At 39.3% G+C, this 19,426-nt stretch overlaps 1 protein-coding gene across 2 annotated transcripts in view; it reads left to right on the top strand.

Moving 5' to 3' along the window:
* Positions 1-19,426, top strand: part of GRIN3A (glutamate ionotropic receptor NMDA type subunit 3A) — a 150,285-nt gene that overhangs the window by 52,251 nt on the left and 78,608 nt on the right. For both annotated transcript variants that reach the window (XM_025432653.3, XM_025432654.3), the window contains exon 3: positions 9,670-10,717. In XM_025432653.3, coding sequence (XP_025288438.3) covers positions 9,670-10,717 — 1,048 coding nt within the window. The remainder of the gene's footprint in view (positions 1-9,669; positions 10,718-19,426) is intronic.

The following is a 19,426-nucleotide window of genomic DNA, read 5'->3' as shown; positions in this document are numbered from 1 at the left end:
CTGATGTTGGCAAAGCATAGACCCAGATGATTCATATGTTTGTACATAGGTATATTTGACATATTATTAAATTGCTCTTGTCCTTTAACTGATAGAAATTTGTTTTAAAAGATGAGTTTTGGAGCTGATGTGATCAGTGATCAAAATACATGGGGCCCTCTGCTCTGAGGATTGAGAAATTTAGCAGTTTCTGATTCCTATTAAATTCCTTATCATCAGAGAGGTTTCCTATCAACCTAATTTCTTTTTTTTTTTAAACCTAATTTCTAATTTTGTCACTCCCCATTATTTGAGGGGAAAATATATGAGAATTTTATTTTATTAAAGATTTTATTTATTTATTCATGAGAGACACAGAGAGAGAGAGAGGCAGAGACACAGGCAGAGAGAGAAGCAGGCTCCATGCAGGGAGCCTGATGTGGGACTCGATCCTGTGTCTCCAGGATCATGCCCTGGGCTGAAGGCGGCGCTAAACCGCTGAGCCCACCGGGGCTGCCCAATATACGAGAATTTTAATGCTTTGAACAATTTGTAAATTGCAGATGCAAATACTTCCTGCCTGACTGAGCCCCATTCTTCTGGTAAAGTGATGAAGAGCTCTTTAAGTGATACATGTCTGAACTGAGCAGAAGACATGCCTTTGATTGCATTTACCCCATAAACATCACTGGGCAGAAACTCTGGCCAAGCACTGTGTCATGCCTCAGATTCAAAGATGGCTCAGTACTCTGTAGGTGCTTCGATGCACGCTACAGTCTCTTTCAGCTTGACAGCCTGCAGTGTTAGAAAGCAGAGCAGTGGGTAGAGAGAGTTTGTTTATTCCTACCAGCCCCTCTTGTGGAAGAGACTGCTCTAGGAATGTGAGGAATGTCAAAATCCACACTATAGACTTATGGTTCAAAGTCAAAGATGTAGGTGATCATCTGCCAAATACTTGCAGGTTAGGATTACTGAAAACGATTAGAATTGTTTACTAGAAACGATTAGAAAGGAAGGTGAAGGCATCATTGCACATGGAGCTCAAGAAATCATCTATATTTAATATTTATTTTGGAGAGCTATCCCATACACAGAGAACAAAACCAAAGAAAGCAATGTCCTCTGACAGAATTAGACCATGGGTAAGCTCTGTGGCTCAGGTGGCAAATTCATGTCATCAGGCAGGGGTCTGCTGCAATGAAAGAGGCCACAAAATGAAAGCTGAACTAATAGCAGCTGGTCATACAAATAGGCAAAGGGTCTCCAGAGCTATTTAAAAGAGAGAGAGAGAGAGAGAGATGGCAAAAGAGACATGAAAAGAATAAAGGGAAGTAAACAGATTTCAGGAGTGGGAAAGTGCCTACTAGAGTGGCAACAATAACAAAAATAATCACATTAGCTAGAGATGGTCAAGAGCTGATTCAAGACAAGACAGGATATTGGTGATTCTGTTACACAAAGTCCACCAACAGGAAAAGAGAGGAAGAAAAGAAAATTCAGAAAAATAAGAGAAAAGAGCAAAAAAAAAAATAATGAGATAACCATGGGTTAACCTATATATCAGAAACTGTAAGAAACCTAGAGAGGAAGGGGAAGAATTCTAGAGCCTGGGGAAGAGACACAAAATGAGGACAATTTAGAGAATAAGCGGCATTAAGGGAAAAGTCTTGAAGAGTTAAGAAAAATCACACACATAGATTAAAATACAAACATAAAATATAAATAGCTAATAATTCAGACAACTAAATATCTACAGTGGTTGTAAAAGATCAGGACTGGGTGTAAGTTCTAAAAGATAAGACTATCCAAAGACAGAATAGATTGGGGCTCTCCAGTGATAAAAAGCAGGAAAAAAAAAAAAAAAAACCTATGAATATGAGCTTGTCACAAATGTAAAAGTGTAGAACTTTGGAGGCTGTGAGTTTTGACTGGCGATTCATTACATGATTATAGATAATGAATCATGTGAAGAAAAGATGGGATTTCTGAACATTAGCAGGTCTCTTCCCAACTCTCCTCTCCAACCCCCAACCCCTACCCCATGAAAAGGAGAATGAGAAACTTTAAGGATATTCCTTTGTCTCATACTAAGAGGGCTTTATTGAGCTTTTGCTGTAGTTAGTAGCTCTGGAGTTAAATTAAAAATGACCAAGAAATAAATATTTAGATTCACTGCATAGGAGCAAGTCAAGCTGATAAGGATTAGGTGGGGCTGCTGGGAGGGAAGTTGGAGAGAATGTCACTAACAATAATATAGGCAAAGGCAAGAATTCAAAATTAAGTTTTCACAGTCTAAAAAATTTTATAGAGCTTTATGGAGGATGAACAAGTCTCCCCTTCCTCAGGGGGGGAATATTAAATGTGATGAGATGATCAGAGGAAAAGAAATTCAGCTCATTTTTCAAGATATAAGACAATGAGAACACAGATTTTTTTAATGATACAAAAGAAAGTTCCCAAAGGGGAAAATAAATTTTATGGCTTTACAGAGCAAAATAGATATGCCTGTGTACAAATAAGATTAATGGAAGGCAATGGTAGCAGAAAAAAAAAAAGGTAAGAGGGCAATCTAAAAAGAAATAAAAAACAAATGAGAGAAGTAGATATACAAAGCTGAGTGAAAAAAAGATCAAAATAGAAATAAAAATCTGACCTGTAAACAACTGGGCACCGAAGAAGACACGGGAGGATGATGATGTTTATAAACAATGGTTCAGTTCCTCTGTGGTCAAAAGGAAGACTGGAAACAATGGATTACTACAGAAATAGTTCAAAGGTAAGAAAAGGTACAGATTTATAATAAATAGAAAAAACATAATACTAGTAAAACTATATGCCAAATAAGAAGAAAAAACAGGGACAACAGATCTTAAAATTGGTTAAGAACATAACAACATCATTTGTAGCACTCCTGCTAACTTTATTTAACTTCAGTAAATTTTAGATCAAGTTTTTTTTTTTTTTTAAGATTTTATTTATTCATTCATGAGAGACACAGAGAGAGGCAGGGACACAGGCAGAGGGAGAAGCAGGCTCCATGCAGGGAGCCCAATGAGGGACTCGATCCTGGGACTCCAGGACCACACTCGGGGCCGAAAGGAGGAGCTCAACCACCAAGCCACCAGGTGTCCCTAGACCAAGTTTTTTTAAAAAGTAAAAATAGTACATGAATAATGTAATTAGGTAAATTAAGATAAACACTGCAGCTAACATCCTCTGATTAAGGAATATAGAAGTATTTGACACAGTTGATCACTGTCCCTCCTTGCAATATCTTTTTTACTTGGCTTCTAGAACCCAACGCAGGCTGCTCTTCTCTTACCTCTCTGGCTAACTTCTCAGTTCCCTTTGCTAGTTCTTCGTCAGGCACCACCTTTAGTGACAGAGTGCTCAGATTTACTCCTGGGTCTTCTCATCTACTGTTACTCATCTTGGGATCTCTTTTGGTCTCCTTAAATACCACATCTAGAGGGATGGCTTCCAATTTCGTAGTTCCATTCCTAAGCTCCAGATGATCTCCAACTACCTACTTGACATCTGCATTTCAATTTCTGTAAGTTATCTCCAACTTAACCCAAGCACATTGAACTGGTCATTCTCACCCACCTCAAACCTGACTCTCCTACACTTTTCTTGATCTCAGTGGCAACTCCATGCCTCCACTTGCTGGGGCAAAAACTTTGGTGTCATCCTTGTGTCACCTTTTCCTGGCAACCATATCTGAGCAAATCCTGTCATTTCTAGTTTCAAAATATATCAAGATCCAACCTTCACTGCTACCACCTCAGGCTAAACCATCCTCACCCTTTCATCTGGGTATTGGAAACAGCCCCCTAACTGGTCTGCTGCTGCTGCTCTTTTTTCAGTTCATTCTTAACACAGCACTGTAGTGATCCTGTTAAAATGTAAGTCATGTCATATTGCTTCCCTGCTCAAAAGCCACCCACGGCTTTCCATCTCATGCAGAGAAGAAACAGAGTCCTCATAATGACCCACAACATGCTATTTCCCCACCTCCCACTATGTATGAATTTTCTCTGACTTTTTTTTAAGATTTTATTTACTTACTCATGAGAGACACACACACAGAGAGAGGTAGAGACATAGCGAGAAGCAGGCTCCCTGCATGGAACCCGATGTGGGACTCCATCCCAGGACCCCAGGATCATGACCTGAGCCAAAGGCAGACGCTCAACCACTGGGCCACCCAGGTGTCCCTTCTCTGACTTTATCTTAAACTCTTATGCCCCTCACTCCCATAGGTGTCCCTCCAGCAGTAGAAACGCCCTCACTTTAAGAAAGCTGGACTTGGTCCTTCCTCTACAGGGAGTACTCTACCTACATCTCCCCCTTCTGGTTAGCCGCTTCCCTTTCTTCTGCTCTTTACTCAAATATCTCCTTCTTTGCTGGCCTCTCTAATTTAAAATTTCACACTACTACTGCCACCCCAGACACATTTTATCTCTTTATTCTGCTTTATTTTTCCTCCTTTGCACCTAGCAGCTCTCATATCCCATACATACTACCTATTTAGCACATTCATTTTGTCTCCTTCAGTAATATATAAGCTGCAAAGATTTGTGCCTGTTTTGTTCACTACTATATCCCCTAGCACTTCTCATAGTGCCTGGCACACAGGACTGTTGAATGAATCAATGATTGAATGGGTGACGTGTTGTGGTTTTTTGTTTTTTTTTGTTTTTTACCACCTTTGCTCATTTGTTTAAATGAATAAGAAAATCCTTGAATCAGCAAGTCAAGTTTTGTGTGCAAGTGAGGCTATTAAAATGTATCTTAAATGTATTAAATACTCATCTTGCTTATACTGTGAACTGTCTCAAAAACAATTTTTACATTTTAATTTGCAAAGTACACATTTTATCTTGGCTCCTATACAAATCAACATATATTCTTAATTAGTGAGATAATTGGGAGCTTTTACTAAAGTGATAAGTTACCTCAATGCAAATTAACTAATGAGCTTCATTCTTTTGAGCAGAGTGGTATCTTGGGAGGTTTGCTGATAAAAAAAAAAACACAGATACCTGACTGCTTTGTTAAACATTTGACAGGAAAGGCACAGTGCTAAAGTGGGCGCTTACTCAGCACAAGATCCAAGCCCTTACCATACATGACAAAGCTATTGTAATATTCTTCTAAGTGGTCTCCTGGTCACCATCTCTTCCTATGTACACAGGTTACCTGTTTCCAGATCAATATTACTAATGCAGACCTCTGCTTATATCATTACTCTGCTCAAAAATCTTCACGGTTCCCCTTTTCCTACTAAAAAAAAAAATCCAATCTCATAAAATGGACGTGTAAAGTCTCTCCAGCCTAGTTGCAATCTGCTTTTCTTATATTATTTTCTCGTATTTTTCTACCCTGCTCTCCAATCGAATTTTTGTGCTTCCTACCCCTTGTTATACTTTCCCCCTCCCTACCTTTCTTCATAACATTCCTGAAGCTGGAAGGTTTATTTAGAATTCATTTCTAGGCTAGAGCAGTAGTGTGATCAACACAGAGTGTGGTGATATTATTGGTCCCTGTGACCCAGGCTCTAAATTTCTATTAAAAATTTTTGTGAAGGCACTGGGGGTTATTCTATATGTTAGTAAATTGAACACCAATAAAAAATAAATTAAAAAAAATTTTAAGATTGCTTTTCTCCTTTTTTATACCCACGTTGTTATATGGGCTTACACTGAGCTGATATTCAACTAAATACTCCAGCACTTATTTATGTGACCTTCCATCAAGCTGAGTTTCACACATCTTTCATGTGGTTTGTGGAGTAAGTGCAACCCTGTGCATTTGGTGCCTTAAAATCACTACTTTTCTTTTTGAAGACTATATATCTCCTGATTATGCCATCTTTTCTCCACTTATACTGCTATTACCTTAGCTCTTGCCACCTTAAGCCCCTTATGAAACAGGCGGAGAGAGAAGCAAGAAAAAGAGGGAAGGAGCATTATTCTTCACATATGAAAGTGTGCTCACCCCTTTCCTCCTTCCAAACCATTTTCTATATAGCTAACAAGGGGAAAAACCTTTTTAAAATCGAATCTGGTCATGTTCTTCCCCAGATGAAATCCCCTCAGTGGCTCCCTATTACCTTCATCATAACCTCAGACCTTTTGAAATTCATTTCCCACTTCTGTCTTTAGCTTTATTTCTCACCACGCATCATTTTGTACTCTGTGTCTGGCTTTTGCACACACATCTCCCTGGGTTAATAGGATCGGTCCTCAGCTTCTCTTCCTGGCTAACTATTCTTTCATAACAGAGTCAACTCTGGCACCCCTCCTCTCTGAAGCCTTCCCCGCCATGTCTGCAGTGAAATGTGCAGGAGGCCTTGGTCTTGTCCCAGTGGCACCCAAATTTACCTCTATTGTGACACTCATTATATTGGTTTAGAAATGCCTACTTGCTTTTCTTTCTCTCCATTGGAAGACTTAAGGTCCCCGAGAACAATGAGTGTGTCTTTCATCTCTGTAACTCTCATGTTAAGAACCATATTTGCATCAGTTTCTCTTGTGAGTAAAAGTATTCCTGATTTTTCATTTTCTTGTTCATCCAAAAAGAATCCAGGCAGGATAAAAAGGAACATGGTAGAAACTGATTAAAGCAAAAGGAAGATTTCAGCCATTTACTCCGTGGGCATTTAAACTTTGCTTATGGACTGTCATCATATTCCAAAGAATACATAGTGAGAATGACTATAACCAAAGTTATCAATGAGGTTTTTTTTAAGATTTTATTTATTTATTCGTGAGAGACACACAGAGAGAGGCAGAGACCTAGGCAGAGGGAGAAGCAAGCTCCCTTTCAGGAGCCTGGCGCAGAACTTGATCCCAGAACCCCAGGATCATGACCTCAGCCCAGGATCAACCACTGAGCTACCCACACATCCCTCAATGAGATTATTTTAACTTATCCTCTCTGTAAAACTGAAAATAAAATAGACAGAAATAATCTGAGACCCAATTTCTTGGTGCCAATTGCATAGTGAAACAACCACTGGGTTTTCTGGTCTGGGAAAATTGAAGACCTTTAGATCCTGGTAGATTTGCCTTTCTGTGACAAATGAATGGCTCAGAGACAAATGAGCATTGTCCTTCAGTCACCACCTTCTTGGAGGTTATTGAACATCAATAATGAGGAATTAGTTTTCCTGGAATGAAGAAGTTATGTAATCACTGCAAGATTTCTTTTCTGAGATGATTTAAGTGTATATTTTTTCAGTGGTAGTCCTTCAAGGGTCCATCCAGCTAAAAATCTATAAAAATTCCCCAAATATTCTTAAAATAGTGAAGGGCTTCTCTATATACAACTCTTACTTTACTTTACTGATCACCAAATTGACCAAATGAAATTAACCTATTTACTACAAACCATTTTGTTCCCTAGGCTATGTCAGTGTGTGTGTGTTGGAGGGAGGGGGCAGGGGGAGTGGAGATAAATACATCAAACACATCAAACAGTAGACTGCTCATTAGAAAAACAATTGTCACTCTTCCTTTATAGTACCTAGATAATTATCAGTTGATTAATCTGTATACTTTAATAATTTGGTTTCCTACTTCTCTAAAGAAGGATACAACTGTTTTAAAATCTAAGATAACTGAGACTTCATTACTTGTTGCAAAATAAAATTCATTTTAAGTGGTAGAGAGTCCCACTGGGGAGTGCTAACATGCATAATCACCATTACATGCAATCTACCAAAATGAACAGTTTCGTTGCATTTAGTAATAGGAGCATCTTCAAATGTGATTTACATTTATATCTCTAATGAAAATTAGTACATTCTTCATACTTTCTGATTTTTCTGTGTCCCTTCTATGGCAGCATAACTTCTTACTACTTGTATTGGTATTTGTAAATTACTGAGTCATGTAGATGGCAGGCAATGGATGAATGTGTTTTGCTGAGAGCCTAGATTTGCATCATCTAATTCCTCAAAAAAAAAAAAAAAAAACTTCTATGCTACATTCCACATTTCATTGAAATTCCTTCTCATTTAAAATGTGTCTTGAGTACCCTCTGACTTTCCCATGTTGTAGTACTTTGTGTCTCCAACTAGAAAAGTTCTGTTACAGATAAGGGAAAAGTGATCTGGGGACAGCCTTGATTGAAAAAAACTTGAGTGACTGCTGGGGAATGACTACATGGGAAAGTTTCCATCTGGACCATCACATGCATGGCCCCTTGCCATTCCAAGGAGGCTCTCATCTCTGTTTCCAGAGTTTTCTGTATGGCCAGTTCCTTCTGGAAACTTTCCCATGTAGTCATTCCCCACCAAATGACACTGAATAATAGGTACTATATCTGCAACATTTGTTCTATGTCAAAAGCTATGGTATATATTTTACATGCATTATTTCCAGCCCTTGTAATGGAGGGCGTATTATTTTCCCCATTTTGCTGAAAACAAAACCAAAGACAATGCTAAGTGCTCTGGCACCAAAAAGCCAGCCAATGAAGGAGGCTGGACCAAAATCCAAACAGAGAGGTCTGATGTCAAAGTCAGGCTTTTCTTTGGATATAGGCCATAATTAAGAGTATGAAAAATACTGCAAGTTTGTATGTTATCTCGTATTGCCTTATCTTCCCAGACACTGAGCAAGCGCTTTCCTGCCTTGTCCAAATCAGAAGAAATCAGAACATATACTTGACAGTGCCTGGTTCACTTGGTTAGGAATCAGTATATCATTCAGTTGGCAATTTTCCTTTCTTTGACTTGGGCAAAGAAGCTCTCTCCACAGCCAGAGTCAATTGTTTTTCTCTAATGACTTAGAAGGAGGGTAGCCTGAGGCTATCCTGAGATCTGCAAGTCTATTTCTCATCATTTTCTGTGTTCCATGGATGATATCCAACATGCTTTGACTAGTCTTATGAGGACAGATGTGTTGATTCTTTCCACTGTGAAAAGAAAAACGTTGAAAGTAAGATTTGGATACTTTCTGGAATTATGAGTCCAATTTTTAAGCAATTATAAAAGGATAGGCATACTTATTAAAATTAATCGCTTAAGGGGCACCTGGGTGGCTTAGTCGGTTAAGCATCTACCTTTCTCTCCCGTCATAATCTCAGGGTCCTGAGATCGAGCCCCATGTCAGGCTCCCTGCTCAGTGGAGAGCCTGCTTCTCCCTCTCCCTCAGCTGCTCCCCTTACTTGTGTTCTCTCTCTCTCTCTCTGTCAAATAAACACATAAAATCTTAAAAAAAAAAAAAAAAAAAACTCCTTCCTTGCACCAAAAACAGTATTTATTGAGCTGATTTCATTGCAATTGAATAGAGTGAACAGTTAGAAATGAAGCATGTTAAAGATGCTGAGAACCTCCATAGTTTAGAAAGTTGTGAAAATATATGTAATTAATAGTTTACAACAGGAAACAATTAACACCTCCCTTAACTAGGAATAAAGAGATTTGGAGTAAGACCAAGAGTCTCATACCTAGCCCAGATGTGAGAACCTAAGGGTGAGATCTCATTTGCTCAATGAAATAAGACTCTTAGAAAGAGTCCAGGTTATTAATTCCTGAGGAAATTATAGGCAATGCCCTTTTTTTAAAAAAAAAAAATTAGAATTTCTTTTTGTTAAGGCAGAGAAGCAAACCTGAGCACTGCTTCCTGTCTTTGGTCTCACCTCTCTTCCTTACTTTTTGCCTTTGCTCCTCTTTGCCAGGTTTCTAGCCAACACCACTTTCAGAGGCATCAGTGGCTCCATCAGAGTAAAAGGTTCCACTATCATCAGCTCAGAAAACAACTTTTTCATCTGGAATCTGCAACATGACCCCATGGGAAAGCCAATGTGGACCCGTTTGGGCAGATGGCAAGGGGGCAAGATTGTCATGGACTATGGAATATGGCCAGAGCAGGCCCAGAGGCACAAAACCCACTTCCAATACCCAAGTAAACTACACTTGAGGGTGGTTACCCTGATTGAGCATCCATTTGTCTTTACACGGGAGGTAGATGATGAAGGCTTGTGCCCTGCTGGCCAACTCTGTCTAAACCCCATGACTAACGACTCCTCTGTGTTGGACAGCCTTTTTAACAGCCTTCATAGCAGTAATGATACAGTGCCCATCAAATTCAAGAAGTGCTGCTATGGATATTGCATTGATCTGCTGGAAAAGCTAGCGGAAGACATGAACTTTGACTTTGACCTCTATATTGTTGGGGATGGCAAGTATGGAGCCTGGAAAAATGGGCACTGGACTGGGCTGGTGGGTGATCTCCTGAGTGGGTCGGCCCACCTGGCAGTCACTTCCTTCAGCATCAATACTGCACGAAGCCAGGTAATAGATTTCACCAGTCCTTTCTTTTCCACCAGCTTGGGCATCTTAGTGAGGACCCGAGACACAGCAGCTCCCATTGGAGCCTTCATGTGGCCACTCCACTGGACAATGTGGCTGGGGATTTTCGTGGCTCTGCACATCACTGCCATCTTCCTGACTCTGTACGAATGGAAGAGCCCTTTTGGTATGACTCCTAAGGGGCGAAATAGAAGTAAAGTCTTCTCCTTCTCTTCAGCCTTGAATGTCTGTTATGCCCTCTTGTTTGGTAGAACAGCAGCCATCAAACCTCCAAAATGCTGGACTGGCAGGTTTCTAATGAACCTTTGGGCCATTTTCTGTATGTTTTGCCTTTCTACATACACCGCGAACTTGGCTGCTGTCATGGTAGGTGAGAAGATCTACGAAGAGCTTTCTGGAATACATGATCCTAAGGTAATGCTTCTTTTTATTCTAGCTTTCTTTCTTGTCCATTGTAACTGCATATATCGGGTCTTACACTATAGGATGTCTATGTTCTTTCATCTAACACAGTATTCTCTCAGCCATATCTACAGACTAATAGCTAAATAAAATACTTTATTGTTTTATTGAATGAAACAAAAAGAGTGAGGGGCTTTAGAGGGTGTTTTTTCTAAAGAAGGTTTTTCTGGTAGGAACATCTATTAGTTGTGTTATTTGTGAATCTGACAGGATGGCCATCAAGGAATAGACGTACAAAGTATTTTCACCCAAAGCAGACTTCAAAAACTGATGGATTACTTCTCTTGGGAAATAATGGAAATAAATAATAGAATCCACATTTAAATTGTAAAGAATCTTTTTTTTTGCCGTTAAAAAATAATAAAATGGAAAGAACTAACATTTTATCATAAACATCCAAAGTCAAATGCTAGAGAACTCAATCGGCATAGAACAAAGAGTACTGAACTAACTGAGATGGCAGGCTTAGCTAAAAACAGGGTGTCTTTTTCACAGTAAGGAAAGCCATACAGCTGGCCACCTTGGCTGAGGGTTTCGTACCAACAGTCATATTATAATGTCCAAGGACATTCAAACAAAGTATGTCTATTCTAGGCTGCCTTTGGTATCCTAGACTTTTGACCGCAAGGGTAGATGGGAGGAGATGGGTAGAGTTCAGGTATACAGGCAAAGCTGTGGTGATACTCGAGTAAGGACAGCCATGTGTGTGTTCTGTCTGAATTAAAACAGGACGCCTTCCAGAGACTAGGGGTATGGAGAACCTAGTCCAATCTGGTGAGAGTAGGGAGGAGGTGGTTGTTGAGGCTCAAGGAAATTGGACTAAGGCCCAAGAGTACTACAGTCCTGATGGGGAACAGAATTCAGATCCAGAGCAGAAGTATGTTCCAATGCATACAACCTACCTAGGAGAGATCAGAGGAAGTTGCAATTCAGTGGACATACTCCACTCTGTTCACAAACAAGTGTGCCTTTATGGTGTTTTTTTTGTTTTGTTTTTTTGTTTTTTTTTATGATAGTCACAGAGAGAGAGAGAGAGAGAGGCAGAGACAGAGGCAGAGGGAGAAGCAGGCTCCATGCACCGGGAGCCCGACGTGGGACTCGATCCCGGGTTTCCAGGATCACGCCCTGGGCCAAAGGTAGGCGCTAAACCTCTGCGCCACCCAGGGATCCCACAAGTGTGCCTTTAAAGGGACACGCTGTGTTTAAGCAACTTGAGCTCAGCTCAGCTGAGCATTTCAAATTGGGAAACACTCATTATGTCTTTCCAAATACCCCATTTCATACCAAGTCTCAAGGTATTAAAACTTTACTATAAATTTCTATTAAACATTTAAAAATAATTTCAGGGCAGCCCGGGTGGCCCAGAGGTTTAGTGCTGCCTTCAGCCCAGGGTGTGATCCTGGAGACCCAGGATCGAGTCCCACATCGGGCTCCCTGCATGGAGCCTGCTTTTCCCTCTGCCTGTGTCTCTGCCTCTTTCTCTCTGTGTGTCTCTCATGAATAAATAAATAAAATCTTTTTTTAAAAAATAAAATTAAATAAAATTAATTTCATAGAGCATCAACACACAGGATATTTGCAACTATCTTTATCAAATGATGAAGTGGCCCAGAGGGCTGGTGGTGCCTTTAGAGACTCTCATAAACAGTTTGGATTAAGATATAAGGTCTGTTCTGCAAGAAAAGGAACATGAGAAACTTGACCCATACACTGCAAACCTCCTGGTAAGTGACATGAACCTCAGGAAACAGTTCAGCAAACAATGGCTTACTGATTAGGCAAGGAATTACGTTGCCTTTTAATGCACATTCAGGGCTTCAGGTTATGAGCTGGAATCCAATGAACACCAAGTCTGTAGCATAAATAAATGTATCACCCTAAAGAGAGATTTTAATCATGCTTTTGCATTCATGCTTTGCAGTGGTATTAGCAGCTGCTGTTTATTTTTTGCCTAAGTTGGGCTGTAGATCTCCCAAAGGTTCACTGCCTTGTTAGCGGCTTACCCAGATATGTTACATGAATCTTGCAATGTGATGCTTAAATTAGGAATTCAAAGTGAAAACCATTCAATCCAATCTAGTACAAAAAACAATCTAATATGTGCCTGTTGTGAAGATTCCAGACCATTATCTAATGTAAAAAGGTGAACACAATCCCTACTAGAGCTTCATTAATCAAAACCAAAGATTGTCAAAATTAACTCATGGATGCTATATGTGAGAAACCAGTGGCAATGATTATTTTAGGGGATTAAATAGAAAATCATAAAGATAGATGGCACACGGCAGTAAAATAGTTTCTTTAAACAAAACAAGACAGCCATTCAATGTCTGATTCCACCAGAATAAAAGGTGAAGTTTTTATCAACCTCACCCCACCCACAAGAGAAAGTGAGCAGAACTAGACAAAGTCAACTTTGTGTTATAGCTAGTACGTTCTTAATGAAGTGGGACAAGTATCTAAAATACATTAAATTTGGAGTGCCTGGGTGGTTCAGTCAGTTAAGATTCTGGTTTCAGCTCAGGTCATGATCTCAGGATCCTGGAATTGAGCCCTGCACTGGCAGGGAGTCTACTTCTCCCTCTTCATCTCCTGCTCCCCCTGCTTGTGCTCTCTCTCGAATAAATAAGATCTTTTTTAAAAAATAAAAGACTTTCAATTTGAGATAATAAATGAATTTCCACTATAGTTCTCCCCCAAATGTATATTTCTTCCCCAGTATTGTTCTATGGTAAAGTCTCTCACATATAGGTTTTTGTCATATAAAGATACCCAGATCATTTGACTAAGCAATACTTGACATCTGGGCTTTGGACAAATAATGTTGGTGACAGAATTGTTACATTTTCATCCAGAGATGTGGCATTATGCAAATGATGGAGTGTCGTCACCCTCTCTGAGAGAGAGATGATTAAGATAATGTTCATACCCTTTCAGTCACTCAACTTTCATCCTTAAGTGTATTGCAGTTACTCACATGCATACTTTTCTGTCCTACCCATGCTAAATTCTTTAGAGGACTGTATCTTTTTTCTTACACTGAATGATGGAGAGAAATTGAGAGGTAAATAAGTCCAAGAGAGGAGAAAACAACTCTGAAAGTTGTAAACATGCTGGAGTTCAGAAACATGAAATACTGTCAAAGTTAAAGGAAAGGGCCATCACCTTCCACTTAATACATTAAGGGAAAGCTTAATTAACAAGATAAAAATGTGTGCCTATTCTTGAAGAACACTTGGAAATGACACATGTGTCAGGGGAAGAGGAGTGGTCATTCCAAGCCAAGGAACAGAATGAACTACTTTGAGGGGAAAAGTGTATGGTGTAGTCGGGATATCTTGGGGAGTTCAATTTGCCATAGCATATGTTACATGAAGGGAAGGAGGGGAGATCCACGCCTGCAAATTAAGTTCAGTTGTGATATCAGATCTTTGACATCAAGCTAAGACTAGTGAACTCCATCTGACAGTAGAGATCCACAGACATTCTTGAACAATGGAAGAGCAGAGTGGAACAGTATCCATTTAGGGTGGTTGCCGTGGGAGCAGCATGTAAACAAGATTAGAAGAGAAAGATGCAGAGAAGTTATAGCTATAGTCACCAATAGAAAGAAGACAGATGCAAGATATAGGGTGGTGATCAAGTCTGTATAGGATTTGGTGATTAACTCAACGTGAGAGGCAACCAAAAGTCATCTTCAGAGTCACAGGCCTGAGTATCTGAGATGCTGGGACCATTCAAGGAAGGAGAGAAGGCAGTTTATGGAATAGAATATGGAATGGCAGCTATTAGAAATGACAAATACCCACCATTTGCTTCAACGTGGATGGAACTGGAGGGTATTATGCTGAGTGAAGTAAGTCAGTCGGAGAAGGACAAACATTATATGTTCTCATTCATTTGGGGAATATAAATAATAGTGAAAGGGAATATAAGGGAAGGGAGAAGAAATGTGTGGGAAATATCAGAAAGGGAGACAGAACGTAAAGACTGCTAACTCTGGGAAACGAACTAGGGGTGGTAGAAGGGGAGGAGGGCGGGGGGTGGGAGTGAATGGGTGACGGGCACTGGGGGTTATTCTGTATGTTAGTAAATTGAACACCAATAAAAAATAAAAAAAAAAAAGAATATGGAGTGGTCAGTTCAGTTTCACACGTAGCATCTTAAAATCTTGTTTTGGACATCCAGGTGAGATCTAGCAGGCATTTGGAAGCCAGAGTTCAGGAGTGAGACTGAAGCTGGTGGGACTCCTGACCAGAGAGGTGATCCTGTGTATTAAAGTCCTCAGAAGAGTATGAGACCCCAAGGGAGAAGGTGGTACAGAAAAGAATTGCTGTCTGAAAGAGAGCAGCAGGCACAAAGAGCCCCATGGTGTTGGAGGACAGGATTTGTGGAGAGACAAGGTGGAGAACAAGGAGATAAAGGTGCCCTATAACAAAGTCACACTGACCCTTGAGTGCCCCTCTTTCTATAGTTTGGATTTTTACTTTTTTGAAGTGAAGATTGGTATTATCCTGTCTGCCGTGTTCTAGCTTCTTTCCAGCAGTTATCAGAGAGGACAAAAGCCGATCAATGCCCAGTCCAAACTGAGAGTTGTTAGTGAGCACACACATGCGTGCGTGTGTGTGTGTGTGTTTTATGTCTGATGAAACTGGGTTTTATATGGTTTGCTTTTTCCTAGTCTTTTTTCCAAACTCCTCTCAAATTCTTTTGATGGCATTTTAATTCAGAATAGGGAAAACATATCACTTATGTGGAAATCACAGATGTCTGTAGTTTTCTTGGGACATTTGTTTGTCTGCTGTAAGGTGAAAATCCCCTAAATCTGAATGAAAGGTGACATAATAGCCTATTGGTCACACTCTGAAGATTCCTGCACCCCCGACTCCCTGTGTGTCTTATTTCTTTTCATTTCCTTCTGTGCTCCTCACATGCTAGGTATTAGGACACCCCCCATTATGCCACGCTGCCAATTCTCATCCCAGTTACAGTCCTCACAGCTCAGTTAACTCACCTCAGGCAAATTTCCTTGTGCCTCTACATTAATGCTCTTGAACACCTGCCTTCTCTAACTTTTCTTTAGCTACCTCCGGTTAATCTCCCCATGCCTACCCATTACGACTGTGCCTGAAAACTTTGAGAATTACACCTCTCAGACTTTTCTAGAAGCAGCTTATGAAGAAATGTGCTCCTGGGAATAGATGTCTTCAGCTCTTAGACGTCATCTAAGCCCCTGGATCTGAAAAAGGGACTCCTCAGATTTCCATCTCCTCTTTCCTTAAAACTACTTTTCTGTTACATATAATATTTTCAATTATAATAATAGTGGGGGTTTTTTGGAAATGGTTTCTATTTCTAGCCCAAAATTTGGGCTACAGCTTTTTTTTTTTTTTTTAATATCAGTCTTGGAATCCAAACACCACTTCTAAAATATTCCTGTGGGAAAATGTGTTTGGATGAAAACCTATCAACCTACCTAAAAAGTGAGATTTGTGATCTGTATTTATACACAGCCCATCAGTAAATTGAGCCACATAAGTATTTGTAACCATGATATTAAATAACTTAGAGTGAATGTAATAGCACCATATTTCATCTTGATCATAATTGTTTAGCATGCTGGCTATATATTTATCACAATTAATAAAATTTAAGAGCGTGAGTATTTTATTACCATTTCAGAATTGAAATTCACTGGCTTCAACTAACTACTTTGAATCAAATAAAATTAAAAGCAAAATGCTGTGCGGGGCAGACCAGTTTATGATTCACTACATGTTTCAGGAGCCAAGGCAGATTGGAATACTTCTTTCTCTTACTGACGAGGGTCAGAGGGAAGAAATCATCTTGTTGCTGGCTGCTCCTATAGCTAACCCCAAGGAAGAGGGACTGGACTGCTGTGCAAATGAAATTCAAGAGGATGATTCTATCCTCACTTAACTATTTTCGCCAGAATAATTTATTTTACACTAAAAGTAATATATGCAGCTTTTCCCAACCTCCCACTGACTCTACTGGGAAGCAAGCTCCATGCTTCAAAGCGGGTGGGCTCTTGAAGCATGAGACCATGAAAGCAAGAATTTATGAGTGATATATTTAATAGAGCTTAGATGGGTATTTTCCTGACATAAAACTAGCACTATTCATTATAGGCAATGCAAAAAATAGGGTAAAGTAGACAGATGGAAGCAAGCACCCATTGCCTCATCCAAAGCCATTTCCTCTTAGCACTTTGGGATGACTGACAGGTGGATAGAAACTGCAGTATTATTTTTATCCAGCAAAGTCTTCATCTGAGTCTGTAATCTAATGTGTAGACATAGGCATTCTTAGAACCTTCTAGCCATTGACATTCGATCTGCAGAGATATAAGACAAGATGAGAAAATTTCTTCATAAAGCACAAATACACTAAGAAATAAAGCCCCACCTCCCCTCAGAGTTGAAATGGCCCAGGTGAAAGGACACAAGAGCATTTGAAATTAGCTATCTACCGATTACAATGGACCTTCTAGTGTTCTTCCAGCTTCTCACATAAAATGCCCCCTTTATCTCTGTGGGTCTAATAATAAAAAAAAGTCAGCTTCATATAGAGAACACAAGGCTGGTGTCATTTTTGTACAGGCAAAGGATGGTGCTGCTTTAGAAAAACAATCCTGGTGAACATTCAAGTAAATATTAAAAATTAAATAGGCTTGCTGTGAAGGCAAGAGCAAACTTTAACCAGAAGTATTAAAGTAAAGGACACTCTCGTAGTCCTGGTAGGGTATGATAAGCGTTTCCCAAAATAATAAAAGCCAGCTTTATTGATCTTCATATAACGTGTGAATTCATGCAATAAAGGCTGGCCTTGAACAAAGGAGGGGGTACCAGAACTCCACGGCAGACAAGACCAAACATGATGTTGGAAGTGAGAAGGAAGAAAACTGAGCTACACCAAACCATTCACTCGTTCCTTCTTTAATTCATCCAGTAACAGCAGCTTCTGTTCCAGGCACCATGCTAGGTGGCCAGGAATTTAGCAGTGAGAAAACAGACACTGCCCTTGTAACATGCGGTTTAGTGGGAAAGAAAGACACTAATGAAAGGAGCACATGACTCAGTTAATGATTTAAATCATGGTATGTTACTGTAGAAGAAAATTCAAGAGAATCTGAGAGCCTCACAGGAGACTTGATCCAATGGAGAATCAGAGAAGGTCTCCAGTCTGGCTGAGATCTGAAGAATGGAAATGAGCTGACAGGCGTGTTAGGGGGTGTTAGGAGAAGAGCACCTCAGAGTGACATGGCAGCCTGTGCAGAAGCCCCAAGACTAGAGGAAGAGGACTGCAGTCATGACCACTCCATCATGAGCTATGAGAGATTGGAAAGCCAGAGAAAGGGGGAGGAGAGTAGGACAAGTAATAAGGTAAAGGACATTCTAGAGAGAAAATTTCTCAAAAGAAGAAAAATCTAAGAAATTTTATTGTCTGAGAAAAGCTACACTTCCCATGGGCTCTGTGTATTTCCAAATAGAAGACATGATGGGAGACACATCCCTTTCACTTGGGCAGCAAAAACTCTTAATAGATCAGGGAAGTGTTCTCCATGAGAATTGCAATAAAACACTTTCTAATGTACAGAACAAAAATGGTTTGGATAAAAAAATTTGAATGTGCTAATGGTTCTGTGTATCTTGCACATACTAAAAACTATTGAATTATACACTCTAAATGGGTGAATTGTATGGTATGTGAATTATAGCTCAAAAAGACTGTTTTAATCAATTATAAACAAATAAGCAAACCACCATATTACTGAATTGGAAGACTGGATTTTTAAAGATGGTAAGTTTCCTCTTGGTTACTTAATAGATATAAAGCAATTCCAATGAAAATACCAATGGACTTTTTTGTTGACTTGTATGATTGTTGCTGTATCTCCTAAAATTTTATATATATATATATATATATATATATATATATATATATATTAAATTTAATCTAAGAAAAAGAAGATTCAAGGCGTTTATTCTTCTAGATATTGAGATACTTAATATTAGTAATAATAGCAGAAAATCTAGTACTCATTGACCACTCCCATATGCCAGGCACTGTTGTAAATGATATTAACATATTATCCACTCCCACTGAGTAGTCATGGAAATTAAAATAATCCAAGTAAAGCAACTTGCATTGTGTCTGACAACTAGAGGGCAGAAAATAAGAATATTTAAAACTCTTGTCAGATTTTAACACTAATATTAATTCCATGTATTTTGAACAATTATTTCTCTCTCATCACTGTGAACTCGGTAAATGGCAAGATTCTCTTTCTGAGCTAACTCCTAGAGAGCTTGGAGGCAAATTTCTTGCCTACTAACAGCAGATTTATTTTCGTTGCAGTTTGCATTTTAAGAAACATCATTCCTGGGTTCATTTGGGGTTTTTTTTCTGCTTCAATGTATTTTAATTTATGCTGTCTTGTATTCTGCTTGACCTTTAAGCTGCTGCCTTAAATCTTTTCAGGAAGAGAGCAAGGTATACATTAAGTAATGTCAAAATCAGGTAATAAATGAAGAATATTCACAGCAATTCAAAAAAAGAAATAAAATTGACCAAATTAAAGAAAAAAAGTTAAATCTTATAATCAAAGAAATGCTAATTGAAACAGTAATGAGATGG

The sequence above is a fragment of the Canis lupus genome, chromosome 11 (genome assembly GCF_003254725.2).
Source record: "Canis lupus dingo isolate Sandy chromosome 11, ASM325472v2, whole genome shotgun sequence".
In the NCBI taxonomy this organism is placed as follows: Eukaryota; Metazoa; Chordata; class Mammalia; order Carnivora; family Canidae; genus Canis; species Canis lupus.
Note: the sequence above shows the minus strand (reverse complement) of the source record. Positions and strands in the feature narration are given on the sequence as shown.